At 40.3% G+C, this 19,293-nt stretch overlaps 1 protein-coding gene across 2 annotated transcripts in view; it reads right to left on the bottom strand.

Annotated features, from left to right (window-relative positions):
• LOC127649490 (solute carrier family 22 member 23-like) overlaps positions 1 to 958 on the bottom strand; it is a 52,920-nt gene extending 51,962 nt beyond the window's left edge. For both annotated transcript variants that reach the window (XM_052134604.1, XM_052134603.1), the window contains exon 1: positions 58 to 958. In XM_052134604.1, the coding sequence (XP_051990564.1) occupies positions 58 to 462 (405 nt within the window). In that variant the 5' untranslated portion in view covers positions 463 to 958. The remainder of the gene's footprint in view (positions 1 to 57) is intronic.
• Positions 959 to 19,293: the final 18,335 nt, after the last annotated feature.

Genomic DNA, 19,293 nt, shown 5'->3' on the forward strand with positions numbered 1-19,293 from the left:
ACCTCTGGTCATCGGCCAACTGTAGGGAAAATGATGGATATCACTTCACACACTTACCTTGGTGACAACGTTTTGCTCCAGGTTATTTTGCAATTCAAAGCCTGACTGCATGCAGATGCACTGCGATGACCGGTCGGTGCCGTTGCTTCCATTATTTACTAACGCGTGCGAAATAAGGGATGACGGCTCGCTGTTGTTCGCGTTCACTGGTGCGCACGAGCTCGGCTGCGACAGAAGGAAATTGTCCGAAAATTGGCTGAAGCCGATGAACAGGGCCGGTATCCATGTTAAGACGATCAGCTGTTTCTGAAATTTCCCAAAGCCGCCCAGACTGGGCAAAACTCTGCTGTCGGTGTGCGACAGTAGATCTGACAATTTATTCGTTTCGGGTGTGACGAAGCCGTTCTCCGGTGGATGAGGCTCGGTGTCCAGCTGGGACACGGCCATCACCGTCTCGCACATACTGCAGCCCGGTTCGGTAATGCGTCAGATCCACACGGTAGCGCTCAATAAACGCTATTACAACCAAAAAGAGCTGCTATGTCCAATGATCAGGGAGTGGTTTGCGTGTCTTCACTCATTGAAAAATCGTCACGAACTGTTCAAGATCGATCGGTAGAATGAAATCACCGGCTCGGTCCACTGTCGCGACCTCTCCACCATCCAAATGCGTGTCTAGTCGTGAAAAAGTTAAAACAATGCGATTCATTTCATCGGCATGTTGGTGATCCGTGCCGGAAGAAACGACACTGGAAAGAAAACAACCCTGCCCCTTTCCAGCATTCACAGCCACAGGTAACACACCTGTCCCGATACACACAGCCACTCAGAGCCGCGACGCTGGACATTATAGTCACCCATGCGTCATGATCCACTCATGAGATGAGGAATCTCCCTCCTGTCTCAAACAACCTGATTAATTCAGATCATAAACACACGTTCTCTAGAGATAATATAGACCGAGCCAACAGCTGTGATCCCCGTGAGCGAGTGGAGGCGGAACCTCCGCCCTCCACACCATTGATTGGAGAAACTCTTCATCACAACAGAGTCACAGCTGTGTACTCAACTTTTGCTCTATGAGTGTATGAGAAGGCTACAGGTATAGACTTGTGTTTGTATGGCTCATTTGGAGTTTTATATTTCAGTAATGTTTTTATAAAGATACATTATTGTTTGCTTTGACTAATGTGTATAGATATCACTTCATTATTTTCTATATACGTTTATTCTCTGATTAAATAATGCAACAAAATATCTCCTTAAAGGAAAAGTTCCCCCAAAAATGAAAATTCTCTCATCATTTACTCACTCTCATGCCATCCCAGATGTGTATGACTTTCTTTCTTCTGCAGAACACAAACGAAGATTTTCAGAAGAATATTTCAGCTCTGTTGGTCCATATAATGCAAGTGAATGGTGACCAAAATGTCAAAGCTCCTAAATGCACTTAAAGGCAGCATAAAAGTAATCCATAATACTCTAGTGGTTAATCTATATCTTCCAAAGTTAACTGATTGGTGTGGGTGAGAAACAGATCAATAATTTAGTCCTTTTTCCCTATACATTCTCCTCCCTGTATAGTAGGTGAGGAAATGCACAAATAATGTGAATCGGCAAAAACAAAAGAAAAAGGATGTGAAAGTGGAGATTGATAGTAAAAAAAGACATACATATTCATCTTTTCTCTCCCACACCTTCCGTATCAATAGTTAAGACATGGATTTAACAACTGGACTCTCATGGACTTTTATGCTGTCTTTATTATATTTTTGAGCTTGGCACCAGTAGCGGTTCTAGCTTGTTTGGCGCCCTGGGCGAAACCCGCTTCAACACGCCCCTAAAATTATTGACCGTGAGTGTGCCGCGCTGGGTGACTGCCCATTTCCACCATGCCTAAATCTGCCACTGCTTGGCACCCATTCACTTGCAATGTATGGACCGATGAGTTCAGATATTCTTCTAAAAATCATAATTTGTGTTCTGCAGAAGAAATAAAGTTATACACATCTGGGATGGTATGAGGGTGAGTACATGATGAGAGAATTTTCATCTTTGGATGAACTATACCTTTATGGAGTCTTCATATACCTTTTTCACAGACTGTGATGACGCGTTTCCGCCTTATTTAGCAGCGTATATATATATATATATAATTATTATTATTATTTTTTAATTATTATTATTATTAAGTGTAAATTTATAACATTATGTTTATTTTTATATTACCCTGGAATTATTTAAAAAATAATAATAATAATTTACCACAGCTGTAAGGGCTTGAGAGAGTGACAGTAAAATTTGCATTTTAATCCACTGCTTTCCATTTTTTTCCTCTTCTGGAAAGTCATTCAAATGTAATAGTGGAATTTTTCTTTTGGTCTTGGAGCAAATGGGTAAGTGAAAATAATATTTGCTGTGATCTCCCATTCACCGCTGTCGAAGTTCACACTGCAATCCATTACTTCCTGGTTCCAAAATCCAGAGTGGTAAAAGGTCTATAACTACTCTTTTTGTACTAACTGCTGTCCTCTACTGGCACTAAGTGGTAGTACTATTCATTTACTGTAAATAATAATTGTATTTGAAATATATAAACTATTACTTGCTTTGGCTAATGTGATATGTCTGATTCTGAAAAGTTCATATATAGTTTTTAAACAATAAATTATTATTAAATAATTATTATATATGATAAATTATGGCAGTCTTTAGTGTTCTCACGTACACAAGGAATTTTTGGTGATAGAATAAACAAGTGCACACAGAATATTATAGTGAGACACAAAACAAGGTAGGAGTATAAAAAGACATAGGCCTACAAATAATAGGACATATAACAGAATGGCGTATGGACATGTGCAAGTGGTAATTATGTTTTTTTATGTTTTAGCAGAATATGTGGACTTTTCAGATTGTCCCTTGACCCCTGTAGGCAAATTTTACTTTAACTTATGTTAAATTGGCGATCTGGAACGATTTCACCGTGACGCCACCTGACCATCTTAAATACGGGACAAATCATAATTTTAACTTTAAATACGGGATTGGTGGCAATCCTATGGGGTATGTGTGAGTGAATGTACATATACATGACATTTATACATTATTGCACTATGGGAGTCCTTAAGGCAGTTTAATTGTTCATGTGGAAAATGGCCTAGATTATGACTGTTAAACCAGACTGAAGTTTGTTTTTGTGTCTATATTGTACGCAATATGTACAATATAGGGCGCATATATATATATATATAGCGACATTTATTGTGTTTCACGTATGTATGAATGTGGTCTTTTTGAGTATTTTGAAGCCAAAACACTGTTTTGAAATGTAGCGTAATTTAAGCAAGCCTGCCCTCTAGTGATGTAAAGTAGTGTTGCAGGAGATTCCCATTCATTTATTTAAGTTAATGGGGCTTGAAACGTAAATGTATCATTTATAAAAATTTATTTTACAATGTATGATGTTCTAAGGTTATTATTTTATATGCCACTGTAGAATTATTCTTTAAATATAAAGTGGTTTTATATATATATATATAGTTGTTGTTGTTGTTATATTAGTGGGTGCTTTAGACATCTGACATAAAACCAACAACAATAATAATTCTTAATTTTAATGGCAAGTCAAGAAATGCTAAAGGAATGTATAAGATTGCTCATAAATTCGAATTCTATCTTAAGGAAGTTTATGGGAATTCAAAAAAAAATCCTCTCATAATCAAATATGATCCTATTGGATAAATGTACATTTTTTGGGAGAAATGACTGAATGAATTAATCAGTAGGATCTTATTTCATATTTGACTATGGACATCAGAATCATAAAGTTTTTTTTTTCTTGTTAGTTTGTTCATATTATTTGCTTATTGCTTGTTTATGCCCAGGGAAAGAATATATTTACTCAGCTGTAAACCAGTTGACTTTGCTTGCTTCATCTATTGCTCAGTTCTATTGGTCTATGTACTGTATGCCACTGTGACATCAGTCCCTGTGGTTAAGCACCCACAAGTCCAATGTGTGAACATTTACCTGCTGTATGACAGAAAAAGATGATGGCCACACCTTTACTGGAACACTTCAACCTTTGATAGCAGTTATGAGTCATAAATGTCGCCAGTTGATATAATAATGCAAACAATGTTCTTATTTCATAGTTTTCAGTATAAGTTGGTCTTAATACTCTCTGATTAAAACACTTGCAAATGCTTTATAGAGGAGACTGGGGATAGTCTCAGAAACATAATAATGAGTCAATACTTGCTTGTTTTTTCTAGCAGTGGTTTAGTATGTTCACTGCAAAATCCCCAGAGTTAAATGAACACCCATCAGAGTACATAATGTCCCGATCTACAGGAGTGTTAAACTAACACTGAAGCAGTGTTAAATCTACTCTGTGTAGTGTTAATGTTGAATTGACCAAACTGTCAATTAAATAGTCTAGATACTCTCTCTGAGTGATGATTGATCATTAGTGATGACACCTCTGCATGCATAGATTTCACATGATTTAATATACAATTTATTAATTACAATATCTACTGAACAATAAAATGGTTTCATATTTTACTTGTCTTCATAATTGTCTATTTGTTTACATTTAGCTGAAAAGTAATTAAATAGCCTACTGTCATTTTACCCCATATACTGTAGTGTAACTTCATGCCCTGTTACTGGGGCACATTGTCACAAAAGGTCAATGTGTTTAACTGTATCTTCTTTTTCCAAGGCAATAATTACTATATATATTTTTTTAAATCTTTAATAAATTTGCAATAAAGTCTGGGCAGGATTGGACTTATTTCTGGAAATATTCACTGCAGTAAAAATTTTAACAACTAGCCCTGTGTAAGTCTACCTTACACTTACTGAGCTACTCAATGTGCTCTGACATTTTTATTCTTCTTTTCTTTTCTTTTTTTTTTTTTGCCTCCAGTTGTATATCTTTCTAGAAAGAGAAGTAAGAATAAAGTAAGATGAATTTGATTGACCCAGATGTGTATGACTTTCTTCTGCTGAACACAAATGCAGATTTTTAGAAAAATATTTCAGCTCAGTAGGTCCATACAATGCAAGTGAATGGTGACCAAAACTTTAAAGGTCCAAAAAGCACATAAAGGCAGTATTAAAGTAATTCATAAGACTCCAGTGATTTAATCTATGTCTTCTGAAGCGATATGAAAGGTGTGAGTGAGAAAATTATCGATATTTATATAATTTTTTACTGTCAATCTACTGTCACATAGCCCTTCTAAGCACATTCATGAGAGGTTTTCTTTTTCAGTTGTTTGCTGATTCACATTCTTTGTGCATATAGTTACCTGCTGGGCTGTTGTGCACAAATTATTTATTTATTATTTTCCTTTGCTTTATCCCTCCCTTTTTTCTTTCTCCTCACTGCCCAGTAGGTGGCAGTATGCACAAAGAATGTGAATTGACAAAAACAGAAGAAGTAGAACTCTTTCCTCACGTGGACACGCATAGGAAGGGCTGGTGAAAGTATAGATATTGATTTGTTTCTCACTCACACCTATCATATCACTTCTAAAGATATGGATTTAACCACCGGAGTCTTATGAATTACTTTTATGCTGCGTTATATGCTGAGCTACTTTATTTGCTTTTTGGACCTTTAAAGTTCTGGTCACCATTCAATTGCTTTGTAAGGACCAACAGAGCCGAAGCATTCTTCGTATGAGGGTGAGTGAATGATGAGAGCATTTTCATTTTTGGGTGAACTATCCCTTTAATAGACAGGTGAAAATGGATGAGTATGTGGTGCTTTGGTTGATGAAATAATTGAGTATGTCTCATTTCTGTGGTATCCGATGGGTGGCTGATCGTTTCACAATGACTAATTCCTTGTGTGTGCATGTGTCTGGTTTGTGTGAATGATAACTGAAGATTTAATGTCTAAGTGCCACATGTGAAACTGGGCAACGTTATCTGGCTCTTTGCCCAGACGTATTTAGGATTATGACCTTTTCAAGGTTCTCCTTGGTTACATAAATTCCATCTTGATTGTAATGGTTTATTGTTTATAGCTCAACTGGTAGAGCAAGGCACTTGCAATGCCAAGGACATGGGTTTGATTCCCAGGAAATAACTGATAAAATGTATAATTTGAATGCATTGTAAGTCACTTTGGATTAAAATACCCGCATGCAAAGTGTGAATTTGTCTTTATGCTTTTGCGGCACTCTTAGTACTGCTTGCATGCTAGTAAAACGGCACATTCATTAAACTTCATAACATTACCTCATAACACCTCATGCCTAATTCAATAACCAATCAAGTTTTAAAATGAAATAAAATCCAAACCCAGTGATAAAACCAATATACCTACTTCTGTGTGGGAGTTTGGACCTGCAGGTGAATTCACTGCTAAAGGTGTGTCTTGAACATTGAGCCAAAATACAGTGTGATTAATGTCTTGTGAAGAAACGGCTTACGCAGAGACTGAAACGCAACATGTAGGAACAGAACAGAAAGGGGCATTTAAGTAGCCACACCTGGATCTTAAATATGCAGAGTGAAAGGAAAAGGGACAGGTTGCCACACCCCATGAGCCACACCTAGTAATGTCGTGAAGTTACAATATGTCTTGTGCGGTTACTGTATAAACATCTGTCTGCACAACACAGAATTATTAATGTGTGAAGGGTTGATTCAGGTTTTATTAATGGACACAGATAGTTGGACACATGCTCTGGCACATGTAAATTTGGATCATAATTGAACATGTTCTACGTGATTGTTTTGGAAATCCATAAATGTCCTTATTACATGACAGATATGATATGTGTCCTAATAAATCTTACCCATGTCAGTGACAGCTCTTGGCACTGTAAACAGCAAAAAAGAAAGCGTCAGGAAAGAGAGATTCAGGGAGTGGCCCAATGTTTAGTTTTTTTGGCAATCAGAACACTAGAAAATCAAAAATGCTCTCTGTCTATCAACTACTTTGTGTGTTTAGGTTTGCTGACATCGTGTTGGCTGACTTGAGTCTGAAGGGCTGGGCTTTGAGAAAAGAGTTATCAAAACAGATGAAATCACTTACAACATATTTAAAGGGATAGTTTCAGAATATTTCAGCTCTGTAGGCCCATACAATGCAAGTGAATGGTGGCCAGATCTTTTAAACTCAAAAAAGCCCATAAAGGCAGCATACAAGTAATCCATAAGATTCCGGTGATTTAATCCATATCTTTAGAAGTGATATGATAGGTGTGGTTGAAAAACTGATCGATATTTAAGTCATTTTTTTACTATAAATCTCCACTTTTACTTCAACATTCTTCTTTTGTTTTTGGCGATTCACATTATTCGTGAATATCGCCACCTACTGGACAGGGAGGAGAATTAATATGAAAAAAGGACACTTATCATACCGCTTCTGAAGACATGGATTTAAGTACTGGATTCGTATGGATTACTCTTATGCTGCCTTTATGTTCTTTTTTTTAGCTTCAAAGTTCTAGTCACCATTCACTGGTACAGAGCTGAATTTTTTTTTCTAAAAAATCTTTGTTTGTGTTCTGCAGAAGAAAGTTATACACATCTGGGATGTCATGAGAGTGAGTAAGTGATGAGAGAATTTTCCGATTTGGATGAAATATTCCTTTAAAGACCCCATGAATTTGGTCGCCAACTATTCACAATGCATAAACGGGATGCTTGAGCATTGTTGCCAACTTAGCGACTTTGTCGCTATTTTTAGCGACTTTTCAGACCCCTTTAGCGACATTTTTTCAAAAAAGCGACTAGCGACAAATCTAGCGACTTTTTGGACAAACCTTAGCAACTTTCCAAATTCCAAATATCGCCAGTACTGCAAGCGTGAGGTCTTCCTTCCCCGCTGCGTCTGCTCTGTTCAGTGAGCGGCTGAGAGGAGCAGCACATTCCGTTGACTGCACGCCAGCGGACATAGACATGAATGAGCTGCGCATGTGCACGTTGTGTTAGCAGGAACCAATCAGTGATCACATAGCAGCTGCCTTCTCCTTTGTTTTAATTCAAAACATTTAATTTGACCGTTTTTTCTTGGCATGCGCTTATATTCACTACTAATCAGAGTTTTAGTTCATTCCGGTTCGGTTTCTGAACTCTCCGACTTCAGATCGTATATTTACAGACTCTATACATTTTACTTATCCAAACACAACAATAAACCTTCTTCAAACTCATAAACATGTAACGTTAGCTAAGTTCCGTTCCGTTGTCTAACAGAAAATATGTAATTGAGAACCGTTTTACTGGACATTCGGCTATATACTTATATAAAAACAGTATGAGCACGGTTTAGGGGAGATAACCGTTATTATAAACTGAAGTAGGCTACAGTACCGACAAATTAGGCAGAATGCAAATACGACGCGATGACGTCATTAATACGCTAATGACGCATGACGTCATCTGGCGACATTTAGCTACTTTTCGAGCAGGCTTTAGCTACTTTCCATTGAAAATAGTTGGCAACACTGTGCTTGAGAATTTTAAGCACTTCAATATGGGATGATTTGTCATCAAGGACCCGCTCAAGCATTTCTTGCTGGGGAGGTACCACTCGAGTGTTTTACCGCTTAAATAGAGGACAATAGGCGTATTGTACGGGATGTCTTAATTTCAGCCAAAATACGGGGTGTCCCAGGTAATAGTGGACAGTTGGAAACCCTACCATGAAATCAAAATGAGAGTTTTGTTACTTGTTAATTTGTTACTTTGTGTGTATTTCAGGCCATCTACATGTTTGTGTAAGCCCGAATGTTGACAAAATGCACTTTTATTAGATATACTCTTTCAAAATTGACAGTCCGTCCCTTCCAGGAAAGCGGTCCAAAAATATTGGTGACTCATCTTGCACTACTCAGAGAGAAAATAATGTTATGATGATCTGGATGTTTGTTTGTTTGTATGTTTATAACAGTCTCTAGTACTGTTAGCTGCAAACATGCATTGGAAAATGGCCAAATACATATTTTTTCATAAGGATTAAAAAATGGTATTTTTGCAGGCCGGAGATCTCCAAATGGGGGTGGAGTAAGAGGGAGGACTTACTCTAGAAGGGGGGCTTGTTTACTCCAAAAGGGGATGTGCCAACTCCAAAAGGGGTGTCACTTCCACACATGGTTAAGGTTAGGGAAAGTGTTAGGTAAGAGGCACCTTATATATTGAAGGATATAGCTGCAAGCAGTACTCCAAAAAGAGTTGAGAGCTCCAATTATAGATATAGGGAGCCCCTTACCTTTCCCTAACCGTGAGTTGAAGTGATGCCCCCTTTTGGAGTTGGTGCAACACACTTTTGGGGTAACAACACCCTTTATGGCTTAACCCGTCCTCATTTGGAGATTCCGCCTCCGTTTGGAGGTCTCTGGCCTGCAGTTATACCTACATGTATATCTTTGCTGGCGGTGCGGAGTGTATCTGTCTGCAACCCGCAAGACTTCATGGAACACCCACTATGACACACCCATTACACAACATGCTCACATTGGATCATAAAGCCAATACATTGGCAACAAGAACTTTTAAAATCCTATACAATCGCTGTATGATTCATTTTCTCTTAATGATCACCTATTATGCCCCTTTTGTAATTTAAATCTTTGGTATCCACAGAATGTGTCTGTGAAGTTTCAGCTCAAATAAAAATACCCTACAGATCATTTATTATACCATGTTAAAATGCCAATTTTTGTGTGCGAATAAAAATGTTTTTTTGTGTTTGTGTGTCTTTAAATGCAAATGAGCAAGTGCTCACCACCCCGTACCCAGAATAGGGCGGAGTTTTGACATCTCTGCTTCGGATAATTAGTCATCATAAGCAATATGACTGACAGCGAAAATAATGATGTTCAGCCCGATATGTTTCAACCAGATTCAGACACTGATGAGTGAGGGAACCAGGAAGTTTCCGAAAGGTCATTTTATAAATTTATTTATTTGTTTTAGAGTTTTTAGAGTCAGCAGTTTTGCAACGATGGACGAGCAACACACAAATACTGTTAGAACGTTCACCATGCACTATAATGAAACAACACACACAAACAAACATGTCCGTCGGCAGTGTCCGTCAACAGTCATCGGCAGGGCCTGTACAAATTGACGTCACTTTGTACAGAATCTGCGAACGGCTTGTTCTGAGACGCTGCTTTTGATTAATGGGTATAAAAAAAGGACTGGGTGGATTTGTATCATTATAGGGTGGTTGTGTACACACACTGCCAACACTCATTTATGTTCAAACACCAATTTTGCATAATAGATCCCCTTTAAATATTACAAAGAATCACTTTTAAATTATGTCACATAACACATTATTAAACGGAAGATATAAATGGTAAACTGAACTTGTTCTTTACTCTATTCCTTGAGTTGTTTGTACAATTTCTGCTTGATCAATAATAAAAAAAGATATAAATGGTAATATAAACATTTATCTGTTCTGTTTTCGTCAGTTAGCTTACAAGATAATCGTAAGCCTATTAGCTTAGCATACCGCAAGTTACTGCTCCTCTTCATTGTTGCCACATAATGATACGGCAGTATAATTGAATTAAGAACACTTTTAATTTGCAATATATTTAATTATTTATAAACTTTTCATTTTTTGAAACCTTTGTGGTTATGGTTAGGTTTAGAGTTATGGATAGGTGTAGGTGTACGTTTGCTGCGGGACTCTAAATAAACATAACAAATAGTGTTTGAATGTGGCATCCAACTGTTTCAAGACTTCAGTATTGCACTTGTTATTTGGAGGGTGCATAACTTGCAGGACACATACAGACCCTCTCTTTCAGAGCTCTGCATGCAGCTATATGCTTAGTTTCTGGGTGAAATATCCACACAGTGGTGCCAAAAGTGTGATGTGAAGTGGGTTGTTTTTAGTTGTAGGTGACAGTGACAGATCGGAGGGCGGGGCTGAGTTGTGGTTCTGCACACCCCGTCTCTTATCAGGCTAATCAAGGCTGAGAGAGAGAGCGAGAGCGAGAAAAATATATATGTATATATGTTTATGGGCAGCTGATCGTCATGTGTGTGTTTGTGTCGTTTGTTTAATTTTTCATTAAAATAATATTTATATTATTATTATATATTATTACAGTGATGTAATACAGTAAAGAGGAATGCAGATTTTGTTAACCATATGCCCAAACCCTAAACCTAACCATCAGTGGAGTAAAAATGTAATCTTGTGGAGTGAAAAAGCAACCTCTGAATCTAGCTTAAATCTAATTTAAGTTCTTTCTGGTTTCTGTGGAAAGGCGCAGGTATACCTTGTTTTTGCGCACACACACACACACACACACACATGCACACCCAAATTGCACTTTGACCTTAAGGCTACTGTTGAAAATGCACATCCGGAAAAAGTAAACACATTTGAATTGATGCTCAGATGTCTTATGGGAGATGTAGTTTTTCAGTATCTCGGCCGAATGCAGTCAATATCAGGGTTTGAAACATTCTGTAGCAACATATCAACATTTTAAGGTAGTTAATTACAAAACACAGTGTATGTACACATTTAGCACTGAGGATGGCAACTTATCACGTTTTCGGTCCCAGTTCAGATATACAAACACTTACTCAGAGAGCAACATTTATATTTTGCTGAATATTTCGACTTTTTTTGATAAGCCCAACAGGCGCAGTAAGGCCTGGGTGACAATCTTTTGCTGTTTTCTCCTCCTTTTCAAATGTGTTTTCTTCCACGTGTGTGACAGGTTACATTCTCTTTGTCATTACGTTAATAGCATAGACAGGTTTGTTCCTGTGCAGACTTGGCAGAACTGATGCAATTAAGTGAGAAATAATTAATATTAAATTTTTTTAAAGGGCTTGACTTGTTTGTTTATAGGTGTGTACTTCTCTTTTTACAATAACGTACAGTAAAAAGCAACATGAACATGAATACACAATAAACTTCTCTGAGATTTTTACGAGTTTAATAAGTGTGTCCTAATTAAGCTCATTTTGTTTTAGAAAGTTTGTTTTGAGATCAAGATTAATATTCTAAGTATGTTTAAAAAAAAATGGGTAACCTCAGACGTACTGAAATAATAATTATATATATATATATATACATACACAGGGGCTGGTCATATAATTAGAATATCATCAAAAAGCTGATTTATTTCAGTAATTCCATTCAAAAAGTGAAACTTGGATAATGTATACATTCATTCCACACAGACTGATATATTTCAAGTGTTCATTCCTTTTAATTTTGATGATTATAACTGACAACTAATGAAAAACCCCAAAATTAGTATCTCCGAAAATTAGAATATTGTGAAAAGGTTCAATATTGAAGACACCGGGTGCCACACTCTAATCAGCTAATTAACTCAAAACACCTGCAAAGGCCTTTAAATGGTCTCTCAGTCTAGTTCTGTAGGCTACACAATCATGGGGAAGACTGCTGACTTGACAGCTGTCCAAAAGACGACCATTGACACCTTGCACAAGGAGGGCAAGACACAAAAGATCATTGCTAAAGAGGCTGGCTGTTCACAGAGCTCTGTGTCCAAGAACATTAATAGAGAGGCGAAGGGAAGGAAAAGATGTGGTAGAAAAAAGTGTACAAGCAACAGGGATAACCGCACCCTGGAGAGGATTGTGAAATAAAACCCATTCAAAAATGTGGGGGAGATTCACAAAGAGTGGACTGCAGCTGGAGTCAGTGCTTCAAGAACCACCACGCACAGACGTATGCAAGACATGGGTTTCAGCTGTCGCATTCCTTGTGTCAAGCCACTCTTGAACAAGACACAGTGTCAGAAGAGTCTCGCCTGGGCTAAAGACAAAAAGGACTAGACTGCTGCTGAGTGGTCCAAAGTTATGTTCTCTGATGAAAGTACATTTTGCATTTCCTTTGGAAATCAAGGTCCCAGAGTCTGGAAGAAGAGAGGAGAGGCACAGAATCCACGTTGCTTGAAGTCCAGTGTGAAGTTTCCACAGTCAGTGATGGTTTGGGGTGCCATGTCATCTGCTGGTGTTGGTCCACTGTGTTTTCTGAGGTCCAAGGTCAACGCAGCCATCTACCAGGAAGTTTTAGAGCACTTCATGCTTCCTGCTGCTGACCAACTTTATGGAGATGCAGATTTCATTTTCCAGCAGGACTTGGCACCTGCACACAGTGCCAAAGCTACCAGTACCTGGTTTAAGGACCATGGTATCCCTGTTCTTAATTGGCCAGCAAACTCGCCTGACCATAACCTATAGAAAATCTATGGGGTATTGTGAAGAGGAAGATGCGATACGCCAGACCCAACAATGCAGAAGAGCTGAAGGCCACTATCAGAGCAACCTGGGCAACCAAGACTGATCGACTCCATGCCACGCCGCATTGCTGCAGTAATTCAGGCAAAAGGAGCCCCAACTAAGTATTGAGTGCTGTACATGCTCATACTTTTCATGTTCATACTTTTCAGTTGGCCAACATTTCTAAAAATCCTTTTTTTGTATTGGTCTTAAGTAATATTCAAATTTTCAGAGATACTGAATTTGGGATTTTCATTAGTTGTCAGTTTTAATCATCACAATTAAATGAAATACACATTTGAAATACATCAGTCTGTGTGGAATGAATGTATACATTATCCAAGTTTCACTTTTTGAATGGAATTACTGAAATAAATCAACTTTTTGATGATATTCTAATTATATGACCAGCACCTGTATATACATGACCTCTTCATCTTTTGGAGAAAAAAAATAAAGAAAATAAAAGTAAAATGTGAATATTAAATTGATTATAGGTAAATTATGCATATACTGTATACCATCTTACTGTAAAGATGAAAACAACAAAAAACGAATCCATCTGATTCATCATAATTGCAGGAGTTATGTGAAAAAAATGGTTAAAAGTCAAAAGTGTTTTTTAGAGGTCACACTAGTCTTAAAGTGCATCTTGTAATACACTTTATATCCTGATGAACTGGTTCAGTCCAGCAGCTCTTGAAGAGCAACTAATCTGTCCGCTAAGAAAAAAAAAGGTTCATTTGTTTCAACCAGAAACAGTTGCAGTAAACCGGTTCGTTGAGCTTGTGCAACCTTGTTGTTTTGTAATAATAATATTTGTAGAATGCTAATAATTCATATGGCACTTGCACATAGAATTGCATAATTTATGTTACAATTACGTTTCATAACTAGTTTAAAATGCTGAGATTTGCAACACAATTTTGACTCATCTTTATTCTATTACATTCAGCATATGTGGTTATCCATCCCTCACAAGAAAGGAATGTGCTAAATGACTGCAATGTGTATCGAAGATTAATAGGTTTCACTTGGCATCAAGTCTACCAAACTTGTTGTTCTTTAGTATATATAATTGCAAATGCTGCTTTCCTCTAAGATAAGTATATGCCTCCAAGAAAAAATCTGACAAGAACCTACTTGTAATCACAGAGGATACGTGTGTGCTTGGGTGAGGTGGGTGTGTCGCTCTTTAGTGGACAACACACACACGCACACACACACACTGGTGAAATTCCTCTGAAGATTTAGTCTCTTTGTGTTTGAGTCAGTCAGGGTGTGTCCTCCTACTGAATATGACTGTTTTGCGATAACCTGTGTAATATTCACACAAATTTCATTTTGAACAAATGTGTTGTTGCGTTTCTTCTTGTTTTACTGATTTGAATACATGGGCAACCTTGGACATATTACCAGTAGGTGTTCTATTCCTTTGTGACAAACAAACAAATAAATAACAAAATAAATAATATACCGTTTTAACATAACAACATTTTACATGATATCTTCAGCTTTTGAACATTTGGGGGAAAAAGTAAAAATACATCTTACATGTTCAGTTTATGAAAGTTTGTTAAAAAAAACAAGCAAAATAAATAAATAAATAAAATTACATGAAAAAATCATTATGACATTATGTCAGCTTTTGAAAGTTAAAAAATACAAATACATTAATATAAAAAAGGAAAATGAATTTTACACATTCAGTTGATGAAAATTTGTGAAAAAACAAATGCAAAATATATAAATTACATAAAAAAAACATTTGCATGACACCTTCAGCTTTTGAAAGTTAAACAATATTTTACTTGTCCAGTTTGTAAGATAAACAAAAAAAAAAATAAAATAAAATAAAATTTTAATTGTCCAGTTTGGTAAAAAACAAAAAAAAAAAAAAACAACAACAAAAAAACTATATTTTACTTGTCCAGTTTGGTAAACAAAACAACTATATTTTACTTGTCCATTTTGGTCAAAAACAAAAAAACAAGCAAAAAAAAACTAGATTTAATTGTCCAGTTTGGTAAAAAAAACAACAACAACAAAACGATATTTTACTTGTCCAGTTTGGTTAAAAGAATAACTATATTTTACTTGTCCATTTTGGTAAAAAACAAAAAACAAGCAAAAAAAAAAAAAACTATATTTTAATTGTCCAGTTTGGTAAAAAAAAACAACAACTATATTTTACTTGTCCATTTTGGTAAAAAACAAAAAAACAAACAAAAGAGCAAAAAAAAAACAACAACTATATTTTACTTGTCCATTTTGGTAAAAAAATAAAACAAAAAAGATTTATTTTACTTGTCCAGTTTGGTAAAAAACAACAACAAACACCGTCTAGGTTACGGATGGGGTCTCTCTTGAGCACCGAATATACCTCTGATCTATGAAAAAAGGCCAATGAGAAGTTGGCAGCCAGTATTTGCATACCCCACCTCCGGACATATGGGTATAAAGGTGAGGAAATACTAGAGTTCATTCAGGATTTTTCTGAGGAGCCGGAAATGGTTCTGGCCACTACAGCGGTTCGGCTCAGCGACGTGGCCGGGAAGACACAACATCTCGTTCCCTCCATCAGGGAACGGAGGTTACATCCGTAACCTAGACGTTCCCCGTCTGTCGCTCTCTTCGACGTTGTGTCGGAGAAGCGACACTAGGGGTCCAATTTAAATCCGCCATGTGGTGAGCCGTGTACGTGTTCTGCTGACACAGGAGCGGGCAGGTATTTCTTATGTGCCAAACGACCGGCTGTGTCAGACTGCACGTACCCTTCCCCAATGCCCCAAAAAAGTCATCGGAATCCTTCTGGTTACCCTAGACGGGAACAAGGTGACGCTTGCCAACCTGGGAACGGGCCAAGCCTGGCCGCACCTCTTTTCTCTCTATGTTTCTCACAATAGACAGCCGGGGCCCTTACATGCATTGAGGGAAGGGGGTCTTACCCAATTTCCTATTATTTCAGGGGGAAAAGACCCTGAGGAGACCACACCTACCCGGCGGGGAGGTAAAGTGGCGAATACATCACATGTGTTTTTAGGCAACACGTGGAAGTGGCGCGGTGGTAGATCCAGCCTCAGCGAGAGGGAGTTGCTACAACACGGCGACCGGGGGGCAGCCGAAACTTACCCAAGGAAATTGCAGGTCCGCTCGTAAGACCGTATTGCGGAAAATACACACAGGGGCAGTCCGAGTAGGAGTCCTCACCCTGCGGAGCACCTATTCCAGTACAGGGTAGACCGAGTACCCGCAGTGGATTGGGTCGGCAATTTTCTCCGCTGAACTGCGGACCCATGAGTGCTAGGGAGGAATCAACCAGTGATTCGAGATGTGGAATGTCCTGGGAAAAAAAGATGCACAATTTTACCTCAACCGAGGGAAAGGGCGCTATATGCAAGCGATTCACCCGGCCAGCCCATCAGCATGTTACCGAGTTCTACTCTACAAATGTCTGCTAGGGAGGCACGGCTTGGGTGTGATAGGCCAATGAAATGGCGTCTACTACCCAGTGGGAAAGCCACTGTTTGGAGACAGTGTTTCCTTTCTGCTGTCTCCAAAGCATACAAAGAGCTGCTCAGAACATCTAAAGCTCTGCGTGTGGTCCAGATAGGTACGCAAAGCACGTACCGGACACAGCAACGAAGGGGCTGGGTCTGCCTCCTCCCGGGGCAGCGCTTGCAGGTTCACTACCTGGTCTCTGAAGGGTGTGGTAGGAACCTTGGGCACGTAGCCCGGTCGCGGTCTTAGGATCACATGAGTGTCTGCCGGACCGAACTCCAGGCAAGTGTTGCTGACAGAGAACGCTTGCAGGTCCCCGACCCTCTTAATGGAAGCGAGCGTGATCAGCAGGGCAGTCTTAAGAGAGTCCTGAGTCCAACTGATTCTAGCGGCTCGAAGGGAGGCCTCTTTTTCGGCAGGCGGGGGTGATTGGGGTGACATGCCGTGGCGCAATGCTCATCTCGGGACTCAAGTCTGAAGCCAATGCTGAAGCGGTCTCATGTGCATCAACCCCAGTGGTGTGGTTGTGGCGGAGGATGCTATATGCCCCAGGAGCCTCTGGAAGAGTTTTAGAGGGACCGTTGTGCCCGGCCTGAATTTGGTGAGGCATCTTAGCACCGTCTGCGCACGCTCGTTGTTGAGACGTGCAGACATTGAGACTGAGTCTAACTCCATGCCGAGAAAGGAGATGCTCTGAACCGGGGTGAGCATGCGCTTTTCGAGGGATGAGTATTTTTGACGTACCTGGTGGGGCTTTGCAGTGAGTTGGAGCAGGTAGTACGCCGTCGGGAGGCGAGGACACGTCCCGAGGCTCTGGTGCTGAGAAAAGACTCGAAGCACTTACCTTGCTCCGCACACCCGGCAGGGGGTGGGTTAGTGACTGAGGAGGAGGTCTTGTAATGGTGTCCTCTGGACTCGTCAGAACCGGCCGGCCGGGGAACAGTCGTGGGACCACGTCCAGCGTGCCGGGACTGTTGAGATCTGGTGGCAGAGTGCCGTGAGAACGGCATTTGCGGGCCAGATGACCCAGAGACAAAGGAAATAGCTCTTTTATTGAGAATTTGGGTACTGCTGCCCCGGTTAAGGGGAGTGGCAAATGAAATGTATTCAAAGAAAGATTCTCCTCCCGGCGCTCCACCGGGGGACGAAGTGGTCTTACCATCTCCAGAGCTAACATCTTGGGCTCTGGGTTGTCCGTCTCAGGAGCGCCTGGGAGCCTTCGAGGAGGGGGTCCATGTGACTGGGGCGTCTGCTTCCTGCGGAGCACTTGACGCGTGGGCTGAGAGCTGGGCCCAGGTTGAGGCGGAGCAGCTTGTTGTTTCCTCGCAGGGGGACACCCTCGGCAAGCAGACAGGGCATGGCCCGAGGTGGCAGGTTTGCGGCGGGGCAGTATATGAGATATCGCCTCCGTCTGTTTCTTCACCGCGGAGAACTGCTGGGTGAAGTCCTCGACAGTATCGCTGAAGAGACCAAACTGGGAGACTGGGGCATCAAGAAACCGAACCTTGTCGGTCTCACGCATCTCGACCAAGTTCAGCCATAGGTGTCGTTCCTGGACCACGAGGGTGGCCATGGGGCATAAGTGGAGCGCAACAGCCCTATCCACCGGGGAATCGCCGTGTACCCGTGGGCCGCTCCGCCGTCAAGGGTAGCGAGAGTGGATGAGCGCGTGGCTTTGTGATGTCGTGTGGTGAACGGTGCCCTCCACAGCGACTTCAGCTCATCATGCACCTCCGTGAAAAATGGGACCCCGGGAGGGGGGGGGGGGTTGGCTGTGAGACCCCAGGAACCAGTCATCCAACAGCGATGGCTGTGGGGATGTAGGGTGGTCCGGGAAAGCATGTCGGACATCTGAGCGTCAGCCTCAGCTTGGGCGTGCTGGCCCGAAGGCGGCAGCCCAAGGGAGTCATCCGCGTCAGACGCCGTGCTCTCCGATGCAGCGGCGAGCTCACCTGCCTCGAGATCTAGAGGATAAGCGAGCTGGCTGTGAGGCGAGCTGCTGTTGCCTCGAGCACGGATGGGAGTGCAACGAGCGTAAAAATCGGAAATCACTCTTTTAAATAACTCTTTCGAGTTTGGGTTTACTGCGCTGTCGAAGCGCCCAGGGGCAATATGCACTGCCGTGCAAAGAGAAATCGCCACTGTAATGCACCCTCAATCCAACAGCATGCAGTAGCGTCAGAGGAATACAGGAACGGGTGTGTCTTCACGCGAACAGCATGCCCAACCATCGGCTCCGAAGAAATTTTCTGAATGAACTCTAGTAGGCCTATTTCCTCACCTTTATACCCGTATGTCCGGGGGCGGGGTATGCAAATACTGGCTGCCAACTTCTCATTGGCCTTTTTTCATAGATCAGAGGTATATTCGGTGCTCAAGAGAGACCCCTAGTGTCGCTTCTCCGACACAACTTCGAAGAGAACGACAGACGAGGAACTATACTTTACTTGTAAAAAATACAAATAAAAATATAGCTGCGAGCAGCGATGGCGGGCCCAAGCCGGTGGCACCGCCACCCCCTGTGCC

The sequence above is a fragment of the Xyrauchen texanus genome, chromosome 9 (genome assembly GCF_025860055.1).
Source record: "Xyrauchen texanus isolate HMW12.3.18 chromosome 9, RBS_HiC_50CHRs, whole genome shotgun sequence".
NCBI classification, from domain to species: Eukaryota; Metazoa; Chordata; class Actinopteri; order Cypriniformes; family Catostomidae; genus Xyrauchen; species Xyrauchen texanus.